This window comes from Asterias amurensis, chromosome 3 (assembly GCF_032118995.1).
Source record: "Asterias amurensis chromosome 3, ASM3211899v1".
Taxonomy (NCBI): Eukaryota; Metazoa; Echinodermata; class Asteroidea; order Forcipulatida; family Asteriidae; genus Asterias; species Asterias amurensis.
In genome coordinates this window covers 25,102,957-25,119,190 of record NC_092650.1, presented here as the reverse complement: position 1 = coordinate 25,119,190, position 16,234 = coordinate 25,102,957, and the positions used below count along the sequence as shown (strand labels likewise).

At 38.8% G+C, this 16,234-nt stretch overlaps 1 protein-coding gene across 8 annotated transcripts in view; it reads right to left on the bottom strand.

Annotated features, from left to right (window-relative positions):
- The window catches only part of LOC139934558 (uncharacterized), a 142,494-nt gene that overhangs the window by 89,904 nt on the left and 36,356 nt on the right, over window positions 1–16,234 (bottom strand). For 3 of the 8 annotated variants that reach the window (XM_071928821.1, XM_071928822.1, XM_071928823.1), the window contains exon 1: window positions 12,704–13,044. The exons of 4 other annotated variants lie outside the window; for them this stretch is intronic. In XM_071928821.1, the coding sequence (XP_071784922.1) occupies window positions 12,704–12,766 (63 nt within the window). In that variant the 5' untranslated portion in view covers window positions 12,767–13,044. Of the gene's footprint in view, window positions 1–12,703; window positions 13,045–16,234 lie in introns of those variants that run through there. One more of the 8 variants, XM_071928826.1, reaches the window with a different exon arrangement.

Genomic DNA, 16,234 nt, shown 5'->3' with positions numbered 1-16,234 from the left:
CATTACCAAGTAAGGTTTTATGCTAATAAATATTTTGATTAAATACCAATAGTGTCCACTACCTTAGTGTCCACTATGAAACCTACTTGCCACTTGCTTTAAAGCACATTGATACGCTTTTGTAAAATGCGCCACGGTCTATGTTATTATTACTAAATATAAACTACAGCTTGGCATCCATCTTGGCAGCTAGATATGTTTTACAAGGTTTCTGCCAAGATGTGGTATTTATTTTTAAATAAAGATGGGTTTGCATGTTGGTTATTATAAATTATCCGGGACAACCTGATTTTATGGAACATTTTATACTGCTTACTCCGAGTTGAAAACAAAATATAGAGGGCCAAAAATAAACTAGCCTGCAGGTGTAAAAATGGATAGAGCTATAAGTCATCCCAATTACTGACAGCTTCAACACCTTTTTCAGAATGTTCGACATTCCTGTCATCATGAACGATCGGTTTTGTATAAAAAATGAAGGGTCTGAAAACACTCAAGAATCTTAGGCCAACCTAAGGGGATGACCCTTCCGTTCAGCAGAGCCAATATGATGGCTCTGCCGCTTACAGTAACATTCTTTGTAGACCCTAACTTCATAAACATATTTCCCCCTTTGTATTGCTGTATAAATCTATTTGCTAATTGCCAAGTTAGCAGAAATCCTATCATGCAATGTAATCTTACACTGTACATGGAATTCTGGTTGGTAATATTTTGTCCATGCTAAGCACAAATTGTTGTGCTTTGTAAAATTATGGATTCGCGCAGACCACATGCATCTAATTACAAACAGCAACATTAATATACAATTGGCCTTAGAGAAAAACAGGGTTACTTCTTGTAGGGTGGAAAACGAAGAGAGAAAAAAGACCCCAGGCTAAGGAAATTAAGACACTGCGTCATAAGCAATGGAACCCCTTGATGCACGCATTGCTTTAGCATCCCCCTAGGCGGATTTGGAATCAGATTTTCTCACTCTTTTGTATTCAGTTGTATTTTAAAGTAACCGTGTGTGCATAGTAAAAGGCTAAATTGGAGCTGTCATGTGTACTTGTGTATGCAACTACAAGTAGGGGAAAGAGAAGAGGGAAAAAACCTATGCATACATGTACGTAGAAGACGATCAGAGAATACCGATTGAAAATGCTGAAGTTAGATTGTACAATCCATTATCAAAGGGAGTATTTTTGAATATTTCAATAATAATTTGCGAGTTTGTGGTTGTTTTATTTGTTTTACAAGTACCAGGGAGGGGGCTAGTTATGGATGTAAACAAAAATTAAAGGCACTGGACACTATTGGTAACTACTCAAAAAAAAAATTAAGCATAAAGATGTCCAATGCCTTTAAGTTCATGTGGATCAGTCTTTGAAACTGTCTTTTTTTTTGGGGGGGGATATTGATATTTATGGTTTACCCTACTTAACTAAAAAAAAAAACATCCTTCCAAGTTACAATCTCTCCAGCCCTTTCCACAGTGTCTAGCCAAATCCTGGGAAATTTCAACCCCCAGTTTGTTTCAGCTTGATACAGTTTGTTTTCCAAGGGAAAGAGAACACTCAGTGTGCTTAACCCGGGGGTCTTCTCCCTAAACCCAAAAGCCATTTTAAGGAACATGTCTGCTTCCTGTATTTCCTAGGAGTTTTCCACGGTTTGCATTATACAATGTGTCAAATAATCAACCTTGTTTTGGGGGCATGGAAGTGGGGTCTGGGAGGGGAGTGGGAGGCTTCGTTCCTCTGAGACTGATCAAATTATCTTCAGTGGCAGAGAAAGCTATTTCGGAGGAAAGTCCTAGGAATTTGCCAGATTTTAATAAATTATTCGACCAAATCTTTGGGGCATGTGACTGCGTTCTGGGAGAGGGGTGGGAAGGGGTTCTGGAGCATAGGGAGGGAGCCGGGGAAAGGGTTCTTGGGGAGATGTTGTGGGAGAGGCGTGAGAGGAAGGAAGCGGCCTGGAGTAGCATGGGAAGTGGCCCTAGGGGGGAAGCGTTGGTGGTAGGAGGAGGGGTGTGTGGGAGGAGGGCCGAGCATGGGGTTCTAGGAGAGGACGGGCATGATAGGGAAGCAAGAAATGGAAACTTCATTCCTCTGTTACTGATCCAACATTAATTACCATTATTTACACCGTTGAGCATGCAAGGTTTGGACTCGATTTCACAAAGCCCTAATAACACTCATATTTAGATGGGTTTTTTTCCCTATTGCCATTGTGATTTGACTTAGTTCGGCTTATGACAGCAGTCTATTGACGAACTCGTCAGAATCAGGGCCCAATTTCATAGAGCTGTTTAAGCAGAAAATTTTGCTCAACAATTTCCTGGTCATCGGATGAAGGATACCAGTCACAAATTGTGTACATGACATGGCAATTTGGCTCGTAACCTAGTGATTCTGGTGAGCTTAATTTTCAGTGCTAAGCAATCTTTTTGTGCTGAGCTTTTTAAAATTGGCCCCTGATGAATCTTTACGGAATAAAGCCACGACCAATCATTGTTAATACGGTTCAGATCAGATGAAATTGTATGTTCACTTTGCATTTCTATGGTTTTGTATCTCCTCTCTTTTTTTGCTCGCCTAAAAGCACATAAATTTCTACTAATTAAGTTTTTTTTCTTACAAGGTACAGATCACACAGTACACCTCACCTGTTTTGCTGGTCAGGCAATGCTTGGCATACATACATGCCTGTTTGCTTGAGGTTTTTTTTTTAGGGAGCAAGGGCGCCAAGGCATTTTCTCCTTGGTAGTTTAGGCTACCAAACGAGGCAATTGTAAGTTTCTAATGGAGCATCCCCCAAGGGCAAAAGGAGGAAGGAAAGAAGGTAAAAAGAGCCAGACTAAACATTTACTGGCTTTACTTTTGAAATAATGGGTAAATTAAATTAACTGTCAAAAACTGGTTCCAAGATGAAGTGAAATTCCTTAAACAAATTAAAAATTAAAAATAGCATATATATACAACGATGCAGCTTTAAAAAATGGTCGAGGGTGGGGTTGATCAACTGGTTTGTTTCTTACTCAGCCTAAATAAAGATCTCCATAAAGATACAGCTATGATTTCCAATGATTATGAATTAAACATGAACAGAGTCGGAAACACATAAAATCTGTTACACCGATGCGCTCCAAATGCACTTGAGAGCAATAATTATAATATAAACAGAAGACTCTTCAAAAAAATTGTACATAAAATGCATAAATCCAAGTCATGAAGAAAGAAACACATGTAGCTTAATAGGCATCTGGATACCCCCTAACAAAATGAATACAAAAAACACCTCATTCAAGGGCATATTTTGTGTATAGGCAGCGAACTGTTGTTCCACACACACAAACACTGACCCAAAGCAACTTCATTATCATGTGTACCATACATGTACACAACGCACTTTACATGTGAAGTCAGGCTATGGATAAGTCATTCTCGTTTCTTATGCACGAAGCATACACTACAGGCCAACACAACCCCCCCCCCCCCCCCCCACACACGCCAGACAATATGTAGAGTACAATGCCCCCTGGGATCAAAGCTTTAATCCGCCAACCAACTGTAATTACTTCCTGCCAAGCCTGCCACAGCTAAGAGGTCAAGGGTTGCCCGCAAAGGAATTCCACGCACACATTCACAACGGATAGAAAGGAGGATAAAATGCCTCAAACCCCAGAATATCAAATTGCAAGCATTCTTTTCTTTCTTTCTTTTTTCCCTCCTTTTTTTTTATATTTTTTATTTTTATTTTGACAGGATAGATCAAGATCTCAAATAGCTACTGATGGCTTTTGCATCATGCAAAAAAATATTCCAGACATGGAAACTACGTTGGCATTTTTCTGGAAAGAGCAAAGGAAGAGTATATTTAATCGATGTTAAATTTGCATCGGGAATAAAAACAATTATTTGTTTTACCATGGGTCTTTTTAATCGCTCCATGGTTTTCGGTGAGTTCGGTGAAAAAAAGAGTAAAACATAGACCTTGTTATGATCATGGATCAGGAATAAATATGGTTTTGAAGGGCAAATATCTATGTGTGGCAATATTTTTGTTACGATCCGTGGAACTATCACCTCTTTCATGTTTGGCCTAGTTCCGTATCCACAACGAAGAGAGAAGGGGCAAACAAGTGAAGTTGTACTACTGTGTTTTAGAGGGGGAACCATGTTTGCCGACCACCAGGGAAATTACTTCAAATGTATAATACGCACCTGCTTGATTTGATTATGACATTAGTTCTTATTTAGTTAGGGAACCCCTTACCTGAGATGCGTTTCAAGATTAACTGGGGCAGACATGTCCGTCCACTTAGTGTGGTCGAGGCATTGAGGGGAGGAAGGGAAGAGGGGGAACAATTTAAAAAAAAAAATTAAAAACGGTCTGAAAACTGAAGGAAGTCGGCGGAATCACGAAACAATGCCAGTAGAATGTGCAGGGTTTGGGTGCTACCTGGGCACAATTTCATAGAGTTCTTAAAGCAGAAATATACTGCGAACAATTGTCTGCTGAGAAATGAGCAGGATACCAGTCACAAACTGCATGTGTGACTTGTTGGTTTGGCTGGTAACCTTATTCTGGGAAACATAATTTTGTTATGTTACTCATGTTGTGTAGCACATGATGCTTCAATTGAAAAACCTCACTAGGTTGTGTACCTCCACCATGCATTTTTTCAAATTCTACTTAAAATTGATTAATTGGCAAACTAAACTTAAATAGAGCCTTCTGAAACCAAGCCGTGGGCTCAACTTCTAGAACAGTTGAAAAGCCATCTTGAGAAATTCATCTTGAGAAATAAAGTTGAATATTATTCCTCCTCACCACACAGTATTGTGTATTGTGACATCGCCATTTCCCTTAGCAATTAAGATTGGACCCTCAGCTCAAAATCATCTCAAGACCAATTCGAGTTTGAGAAATTGAGCCCCTGTCTTGTAAGAACCTTATCCCTTGGCAATTAAGAGATTAATACCCATTGAATGTCCCCGCAAACCACAAGTGATACCAATCAACCACATTTACAAACCGCAAATATTTCATATCATCACTTTTCACGAAAGGCAAGCTTAGGCACTGCAGCCAAACTTTCATGTTTGGAGAAAGCCAGCACTATATGTAATAAACAATGTAAAAACTGGCAAATCTAAGTGTGGCTGTTTGTGAAAACGCAAAAGTAGGAGTTTGGTGAAATGGTTGTTGTACTAATTAGACAAATAAAATGAAATAGCACTGGAAACTTGGAGAATGTTGATTTCACAAATTACATTTTACAAAATGTGTAAAAAAAAAATACAGATTTGGCAGAATATTTTTGTTGCAAAAAATTACCTCTTTCTGAAAACAGTGCCGATATGTTCACCTAAAAACATTTATTGTCGTCAACTTCGTTCTTTTAAGGTCAATAGATCAGTAATAGATCAGTAAATACTCTTAAAAAAAATGACATGACATTTTTGCTTAATGTAAAGCACTGCAGCTGTTGATAGAATAAATTAGAATACTTTGAGAAGGGTTTTAATCAACGAAATATTGTTTCTTGGGGTTGAACAAAGAATTGACTAGAGTAGGATTCGAACCAACAACCTCCGGATTAACGTGCCGGATTAAGACATCCTGATTTTTAAGGTGTTTTGAAAACTTGGAAATTGGGAAATTGGGAAAAATGCCAGGTATTTCAGTTACATTTATAGGAACATTACAGAATTGGTCAGAAACAAAAACGTGAAGACCACAGAGTTATATCAAACTTACACGGTCTAATGATGATGATAGTAGAAAACATCCCTTGAAATGTGTCTGTCTGAAATTTCATACTTGATAAGAAATAAATAATCTAATTTTGCATTTGAGTTTATCACTCAGTGTTATGCAAAATGTGTAAAATGTGTGAATTTTCTTATGCCCAGATGGATGATCGATCCCAAACTTCTACATGTTTGTCAGTTTATGTATATGGTGGATTACATAGAGTGCTTACACTGCCAGCAGACGTTTTGTTCACAAAACCAATTCTGTAATGTTCCTTTAAGTTTTACGCAATAAACAATCTGTGCCATCTCTCTGATTGGGACGCATAAACAAGACAAATTCCGAGTGTTGCTCGGAACACCTAAAAAAATTACCCATCATAGACCAGTCTTTGTAAGCAGCTTTTACTAAAAAGCCACAGCTGGCAAAAAGGCATAGTCTACATTAACCAAAAAGGTCACAATAAAGGTACTATCCTGAATTCACATTTTCCAGTGCTTCCCAAGATAATATAGTATCAACATTTCTAAAGCAAAACCGTCTTTCTGCTTTGCATTTGTTTTATTTTATTTTATTTTCCCAAAAAACTGTTACAGGAAAATCTGTGTCAAAAAAATCAAAACACCATTTATATCTAGGCACGTAGCCATTATTTTAGATATAATTGTTTTGCTAAAAGAAGTGGTAACCATGGTTAAAGAAATGTGTGTGGAACTAGTCAGGCATTGAAGAAAAAATAACAAAAACATTGTTTTTGGGTGTTATTATTTCAAACATGACAATTCCAGAGAACTAAACAAAAAATTGATGTGTTTAATAATATGCATACACTGAAAGGTTAATCATACAGACATACAGAAGACCTCTATTATTATCATTTTTATGTGACGTGACTTTGTAGAGCTATCATCACATGCGCAAGTGGAGCCGGATGAACCGTCTTGAAATTAACAAAAGAGATTTATACAGAAGGTAATTTTCTCTCGCCAGGGAAAAATCTTCCCTTTAAAGTAAATTGTCTTCTTCCATGTCCAGAAGCAAAGATTCCTTGCTTCTGAGACTCTTATGTCGCAGGAATTATGCACTATCTGACTGGGGATTACACATAGTAACTCGGGTTGACTGTTCTACAGGTCGTTGACTGTCACAGACATTCTCAGGGAGTGTGGACCATAAAGGGATGTCAATATTAGGTCATCGGGAAGATAACACTGACTGAGATAAAAAAAATATTGCGCTTGCAAGACCACAAACTACTTGTTTATGTATTGAGAAGGGCAGTACGCAACGGAATTGCTTACTACGAGTAGAATTGAGCGCCCTACAGGATTATGGAATAAAAACGCTGATAATGGCGCTCTGTAATTGTTCAGACTTCACATAGTGTAATTAGAGGGTTGGCTTCCTTCAGCTTTCAAATATTCATTTGACCTGTGCTGTGGGGAGAAAATGTTAAACTCAATATGGTTTTTGTCCCGGAAGTTTGAAAAAGAACAAGACTTGCACAGTCTCAAAAAGTTTTATGCAGGGCTGTATGTTTCGTTTTTGAAAGGGCAAGTGCACCAATGCATTTTCTCCTTGGTACTGGGCACCCTATGAGGAAAGAAATTGCCAAGAGCACCAAGGCAATGACCAGGGGGCATTGAGGCACTGAAAAGTCAGGCCAGTTTATGGCAAATGTATAGATCAGGGAAAACAAAAACTGAGAAGTACCAAGACGGAACTGTTTCCTCATTGTCAACCAAGAGTTTCCTGCTTGATGACTATTCATTTCCTTATTGTTACAATGAGGTTTTAATTGAGATAACGGGTTATGCCAATTACACTGCCATGTAGTTCATGACTTTGTAAGTGTCCAAGAGGATGTGAATATTCGCACAGTCCACCAAAATTTATTCCTTCTCTTTGATATTGGACTCTTTAAGGATGTGCACAGCATTCGTACGATTGAAAATAACATTAGCTGTTGCAAAATGCTTTAATACCAACTAAGTTTCGACCCAAGTCTTTCTAGATGGCTAAAATAGAAAGACTCTGCCAGGGTTGAAATGTCGGGCCACTAACTATTTTTTGAAAAGATATATGTTCACCGATTTGCACATATAACTTTTACGGTCATGGTGGAAAACTTGGCCTTGAAATTATTTTGCTTTAAAAGGGAGCCTTTGGACGGTCCATTTTCACAGTTCTCCTCAGTAGTGCGTTTGCTCAGACCTACACGCACAATAGTGAGCACACTCAGAACCACAATCAAAAGACCGTTATGTTCTGCTGCCGCCAGTGTCTCAAAAGTCTCCCATCAAAAACAATTCTGACCTGCCCGTTGGATAGATTCTACTTTTCCTTCGCTTGAGTTCAAGCGTATCATGGGCGATGGAAACAAAAAAATTCCCGCTGGAAGAATCGTTCTGTGTGAACCCCTGGCACAAGAATCTAATAATAAATAACATCCTGGTGAATGTGGACATAAATTGACCAGAAAGGTGAGGTACAACAAACAGGAATTGGGGGGAATTTAAGCCATTAGTTCTTCCCCCACCCTCTGGGATTTTGCTTTTAAACCAATCAAGCTCTAAAAAAACCCAATAAAGGTCATGTACTGTGCCCAATTTCATGGCTCTGCTTACTGTAAACACAGAATCAGCGCTTACAGAAGCAGGAAATTCTGTGCTTACACGGTAAGCGTATTTCACAGGTTCGCGGCGAATTTTGGCTTCTGCGCGTGTGTACTCTGAGTTACTAGGTATTCTACGTTTACAAGCCTAAGGCAGAAATTCGGCGCTTGCATGTACGTGTAAGCGGGGAATCATGATCATAAGCGCAGAATTCGCCGGTAAGCAGAGCCATGAAATTGGGCCCTGTACGCACCAGTCTTGTCCATATTAAAAAAGTAACGTACTAACCATTTTGTAAGCGAAGAACTGGCGCTTACCAAAGCAAGGCATTCCACACAGCTACAGGTTAGCAGAAAATTTTCGCTTGTGCGTGTACTACTACTCTACATCAATATTCATTCTTTACTTGCACAGCTATAACGCTGAAGTTTGGAGCTTAAATGGCAAGCGTAGAATTCGGCAGTACATTGTTAGTAGAGGCACGAAATTCTGCACAGTGCTTATCAAGTACACATCAGTGTTAGAGTAAAAAACAAACAAAAAAAATATTAAAAAGGTATTATTGTGTTTGAGCACAAAACGTAAAACGAGTCATGTTTGTTTGTGACCCATAGAAACCAACTCACTTTAGCTCAGAAAATATCACATTTCAAACTATTTTATTGGATAGTGTGTAACTTGACTCCCTCCATATGTTTCCCCTACCCTTAAAAACTGGGGCAAGCTGCTCTGAATAATTGTGATCTGAATCGGCTCTTATGAAGCACGCAAAAAGACACATTCATTATTTACTCGGTGAAGAACTCAAATCAATTCACGGTATTCTAATACAGCAGGATTTAGACCCCTGAGAGTGTATATTTTGATGGTACACAGAATCAAAAAACTAAATGGCAACAAGTAAACTTTGCTGAAATTCATTTACGAAGTATTTTCAATCATCTTAGGAAATTGAGTTTAAATGAGACTAAACAGATCTTAATTGTGTAATAATAATTATAAAATCACGTCATCACTCATATTACGTCACATATATGTGGAAAATCTGTTTTGTATAGCCGCTTTGTTGCAGCTTGGAAGTGTTATAACAAAGCAACATCCCATTAATGACATCATAGTGTTGTCATTCTGAGGCACGACAGAAGCGTTTCACGCGTCAGCAAGAAATTTTGCTCAAGTGCATTGGATTCTCCATGTTACTAGGCATCCTTCGCTTACTACTGCAGAGGTTCGGAACGTGCACAGTTAGCAAGGAATAGTGATAAAAAGCGCAGAATTCGACGATAAGCAGAGCCATGAAATAAGGCTCTGGTCCTGCTGGCTCTAGTCCATGAAAAAAAAAACTTGTGTGTGAATTCTGTAAAATAATTTGCTAAGTGGCCACTAAAATATTAAAAAGATTGTGCCCCCTCATGTATTAATGGACATGGGTAATTTAGCAGTGAAGCTTTTAATTTTCTTCCAAACGATTACCATTAGGGCGAGCCTTGAACTTTGCTCTTCAAGGGGCACACAACTTTCTACTGGCAAGGGGCACTTCTATGAGGAAATAAGTATGTATTGAGGGCGACACAGCTAAAGTACAAGGCACCACGGCAATTGGTGTGGGTGCTGTTGGTTAATTCGAAGCCTGTAAAGTGAGGAAGTGTACAGAGGAAAGACCTGTAGAATGAGACAGAATCATGTGTTGACCTTGACCGAGGTCCAAGAAGGTGAACTCGTTACGGCTAACTGTGCACAGTTATTAACTTTTATAAGTTTGTGTTGACAAGTGCATGGTTACACGAACCTATAGTTCCAGACAACCAAATTGGCAACAACTTTGCATTGAGTGACCTACAAATGACATTCTGGAAATGTTTTTAAAACAAATTGGCAATGTTCAGCATCTTACTAAACTACATCCTAGAGAAGGTTTTAAACCACATATCCACTATCAACAGTTCATACCCAGACTAACCTGCCCTAGACACAGACCAAAGCAAAACAACGTCAACAACTTTACTAAGCAAGAGTTGGCAAGATTGGATCAACCAGCAGTCTTACTTTTTTTCAGTTGATCACCATCCATCTCTGGGAGGAGACGGGGAAACCAGGAGGTTTATAGCAAAGTCCAGGGATTCATGAATGTGATGAAGACGTTGGCAAGTGGGAACAGAATAGTTTGCCGGTAAACAAAAGAAATACACCAATTTTTACGTTCAAACGTTATTTAATATTAAGAATCAACAGTTGGCAATGACAGTGTCTGTACATATAGGAAAACATTATATCCAGACCAACATTCACAAAGTCAACTATCTCACCATGAACTCTACATTTTTTTAACAGAGGTATCAACAACCATAAGTGATGTTTTGAAGTTTCAAACCTAAATAGGTTTGAGGTTTCTAACCTAAAAAGATTTTGAGGTTTCTAATAAATTCTAACCAATACTGAGGTTTGAAACCAAAGGTTCACAACCTTCTCAGAGTCAAATCTCACAAAATTCAAAATACTTTTAAAATGGTTACAAGGGCATCAAATAAAGAGTGATGATAATAATAATAAAAATAATAATAATAATAATAATAATAGTAATAGTAGTAGTAAAGAGTATTTGTGAGGCACTGAAATCTAGCTTTCATACACCCTATGAAATTAGGGCACCCTATGAGGAAATTGAAAATTTCTACGGGAGCATTTCAAGGGCACCAAGGCAATGACCAGGGGCACGTGAATATCTCCTTTGTTGCCTCCGTGTAGCAGACCTGGTGTGACTGGTATCCTGCTCATTCCCGCTTAGAAACAGAAAGTTGTTAAGCAATATTTTCTATTATGAAATTAGGCCCTGCAGTCAGCTTTAACAAGTTTTTTTTTCATGGAAGTGTTTGTCGAGGTTGCTAGGCTAGCAGTCATGGTCAAGGCTAATAGTGGTTCGCTTCCACTCATTATTTATGCACACGTCCATTAAAGTATGGTTTTTAAAATGATCCTGTCTCTTTGTTCAGGAATCAAGGTTACATTTCATTATGAACCGACGATCCATCCGAATGATCCTAATCAGACAACCATCAAATGTGTCGTGCGTTTAATTGTGCGATCGAGGAGAAAGTTATGCAGTTTAATATTTTAAGGGGAAAACACAAGGTTATTTAGAGCTGCTGCAGTAGAAAGCGTGATTAAAAGACTGAGCCGGGCAAGGTCTATTATCTCATGGGTACGTATTTACCATGCAATTTTTTTGTAAACAGAGCTCTGTTGAAAATCTCCCCGCCTACCCTTATATTCCCACTCATTTTAAAAAGCCCTTTTCATTAAACAGGTGAAGGAAAAGCTGCTGTGCCTATATTTTAAATTCCTATTTCTCCGGCTCTGTTACACAAGGATCAAGTTGCACGTGATGCTCAACAATTGTGCAAATGCACACCTGCTTACACACTTTACATCGAGTAATATCAGTATGTGTTGATAGCACATAAACTAGTGCCTGGCCCGCGTAAAACAAAATAAGTGCTAATTTAAGGGGGGGGGGGGTTGTTTTGTTTTTTATTTGGGTAAAATTACTAATTTACTTGAAAGTTTTATTTCTTCCGAAAAGGTGTTGCGCTGGGTATGTTCTATCATTGTTTACTTGAAATTTTGATGTAGGATTAAAAACTGTACTGTGTATCTTTTGTAGACTTTGTTCTGTACTGAGACAAAACATCAACATATCCCAAATTGGTGAATATGCAGTACACGTGTGCATCGTGTACACATCATAATAATCAGTTATCATTGTTGAAATAATGATAGTGATCGTTTGCCGAGACGTTTATAGCAAAAAACAGATCCGAACATGATAAACAGACCGTTGAATTTTGACTTCACACATCAACAACGATACCACGATAATTGTGATAATAATGCACTAGTGTGCAGGTTTTCTTGTGTAGCGCAGCGAAATGCTTAACACATTAACGCATAATTTGCTACTAAAAAATTACCAAGTTCAGTAATAGCGACTCAATATTCACATTCAATTTGCACTTACACATGTTACGTCTTAATAAGTTGCTATGCAAATTTGCTGGACGAAATCGTCTCCTGTAAACACATCCAACACCAAACAACAACAAAACGAGTCTGCATGCAATAAACGCATGACACCCAGTATCCCATGTTCAAACCATGCACATAGAATATTACCACTCAACATGGAATCACCAAAATATACATTCATACGCACACACAACACTGGGTCCCACACACATACTGAACCATACATAGTATGCGCTCCATCCACACACTGTACACACACAGAAGAGATGCCCTACACATTACAAATCAGGGAAATTTTGTAGTAGGCCTAGTGTTGTTACCTTAAGCTGTAGGTCACGGTTATAGTTTTCTTGTATAACAGAGTGTATCTGAGCATTCCCCATGTCTTCTCCATAAGCCGGACCCCGACGACGACGCAACCCACCAATGGACCTGATGTCTGCCTATAACAAGTAGACCCATCCAAGTAGCTTCAGATTAATTAGCCCTTCATTGTGTTCAACGATAATCCACTTTTTCAGGTCCGTGTTGCCAAAACGTGTGGTTTACATGTATGTGTACACTTTTGGGCACTACAGCATTGCACGCTCCAGACTGGCTCAGCCAACCCAGACCTATGTCTATGTCAGGGCCTTATTATAGCCCATGCAGCAGTCAATGCAGCAACGGCGGCGGCGCTAGTGTCTTAATACTCCATTGAGATCACACAAAGAACATAGCTGACCCCTCATGTAAATGCAGCTGACCTCAAAGGGCAAGGCCATCTATATTGAAATATAAGGGTTTGGGACTGCCTGGAAGGTACCAAGTGGTGAGAGAGGGGGTTCCATGTAGATGGGAGGGGAATGAGGGGAAGGTTGATACATTCAATGAATGATGATCAAGGAGGTCCATGTGACACTTTGATGCATGGAAGGTAAGTATAATATGCTCATGAGTGGTATGGCCCAATTTCAAACTGATAGAGCTGCTTAAGCACACACAAAGAAGGTAAGCAAAACAAATAATATGCTTACCAGAACAGGGTTACCAACCTATCCTTCTTCCTCTATTCTTACACTTCGTCGTATCATGTAATGTTGGTTTTGAAAGCCCTACTCTGCAATGTTGAGTGTTCTACATGGTTATATCTTCATTTTCTTATGAATTTGATCTTAGTTATGAAATATTACAAAAAAATCATCACATCTTGGACTTCTGAGAGAGCTTGGGTGGATTTCACAAAGAGTTAAAAGACACTGGACACTATTGGTAATTGTCAAAGACCAGGTGTCTTACTTACGGTGTATCTCAACGTATGCATAAAATAACAAACCTGTCAAAATTTGAGCTCAATTTGTAGAAGAAGTTGCGAGATAATAATGAAAGAAAAAGCACCCTTGACACACGAAATTGTGTGCTTTCACATTGATTTCGAGACCTCAAATTCTTAACCTGAGGTCTCGAAATCAAATTCGTGGAAAATTACTTCTTTCTCAAACTAAAATAACAAACCTGTAAAATTTTGACTCGATTGTTCATCGAGGTCGCAAGAGAATAAGGAAATAAAAACACCCTTGATCCACAACGTGTGTTACTTCAGATGCCTAATAAAACTTAAAAGACTTCAGGCCTTGAAGTTTTTACTATTTGAGTGAGAAATTATTTTTTTCTCAAAAACTATTTTATTTCAGAGGGAGCCGTTTCTCACAATGCTTTATACTTTTAACAGCTCTAAATTACTCTTTACCGAGTTAGTTTTTACGCTAACAATTTACGTTGAGTAATTACCAATAGTGTCCAGTGCCTTGAAAGCAACCCATAGATTCACATCATTAGACCTTGACATTCTGCTCCTAAACACCATCGTCGTCTCAGAGAGTACAGCCAGGAGAAGATGAGGCTGCCGGGTCCAGAGTTAACTTAACCCTTGGCGTTTCATCTCATCATGGATGATGGCTTCCCAGTGATTTCAGCCGTGATTTCATCAACGACCTCCTGATTTGCCTGATGATACTCCCGGATTACTTCTGGCATCCGTTGCCACGGCGACCAGTGCCATGAGTCAACTTTCCGAGGGTACTTTTTTTTTCAAAATAACTGATTTGTCCTAGTCTTAGCAGAAACATTGAGAAAGAACCTATAAAGTACAATTGGGTGTGATTGCTTTTCTTCTCCGCTACACATTAATCACAGGGTGATCTGAACTTCTCTTTCTTGAATATTTATTTGTAGAAACAACCGATGCGGAATAATTGTCTCATAAGCTATCAATGTCTAATAAGTTTGTGAATCTTCCCACATCTTGCTCAGAAATACATTCAGCAAGCATTTGAAGATAAGAACAAACTATGTTTAAATCTGATAGCCACACCTTTCCAATACAGAAAATAGTTTAACCACACCCTATCGACAGATATGACACCTCTCCTGAAGTCACCACATTTAAAAAGGGTGACCCATTACCACTACAGTTATTTGTTATTTCTGGTAACCAAAGATGCATTGTAAAGTTAGATTAATCACTGTAGCTTGCAATCCAGAGGAAGCCTAAACAAGAGGAAGCCTTTAAAAAAGGTTGGTATGTGAACCAGAAACACTGGGGTTAAAGGCAGTGGACACTATTGGTAATTACTCATAATAATTATTAGCATAAAACCTTTCTTGGCGACAAGTAATGGGGAGAGGTTGATAGTATAAATCATTGTAAGAAAGGGCTCCCTCTGAAGTGAAGTAATCTTTGAGAAAGGAGTTTTCGACACCTCGGATTTAGAATTTGAGGTCCTGATATCAAGCATCTGAAAGCACACAACTTCGCGTGACAAGGGTGTTTTTTCTTTCATAGTTTTCTCGCAACTTCAACGACCAATTGAGCTAAAATTTTCACAGGTTTGTCAGTTTGTGCATATGTTGAGACACACACGGTGAGAAGACTGGTCTTTGGCAATTACCAATAGTGTCCAGTGTCGTTAACATACAACAAGTGTTATGGGTTCTTATGTCCATACCAATCCCAGTACAAGGGACCAACACATTAATATCCCATCCAAAGGACGAACAAATTATACTAAAGTATCTTGCTCAAGGGCACAAGTGCCACAACTGGGACTCGAACCCACACTCTTCTGATCAGAAACACCACCGTTTGAGTATGGTGCTCTTAAACGCTCAGCCGCACCATACTAAGACCCATCCATTTAGTCAGGCACCCAGCCCTCACAGAAGAAATGACACTGGCCTAGTCAAGAGTCAAATTTCACATAGCCTGTGAAGCAGAAAAAATGCTAAGCACAGAGAAGTATTGCTCAACAGAAATAGGATACCAGCAAAAAATACGTTACGTTTACACTGTTACGACTGTTGCCTAACTCGATTTTGCTTAGCAAAGAAAGTTGTCAAGCAGTCTTTTCTGCTTAACAGCTTTAGGAAATTGGGTCATGGTTGGCACACAACACTTTGTATAATTAGCGTCAGACTAATTTCTAACTCAATCATCGGTTTGGAGGGTTAGCTCTTTAGTCATGAACACTTCTCCATCAACGATGAGGCTCTCTCTATAGCCAATGATGATCAGTCTGTGATGAGATGTTGATCAGATGGCAAACAGGTGTTACACAAAGCAGGTGTGCATGGACATGTATAATTGATTGGGTTAAGATAAATGATTTTATTAACAAATTCATACTGCTGAATGATATGATGGTAAAGGTAGCTGTTTGCTTTGCTCACAGAGAGAATTACTGCAGTAGTAAAACAAAATAATAACATTGGCTAACTTTAAGCAACAGAGGGCGCCAGTACACTTTAAGGGAAACTTGTTTTTTCAGGAGGCAATGTGTTTAGACTTGAAGTCGAGCAGTTGATGTTTGCTG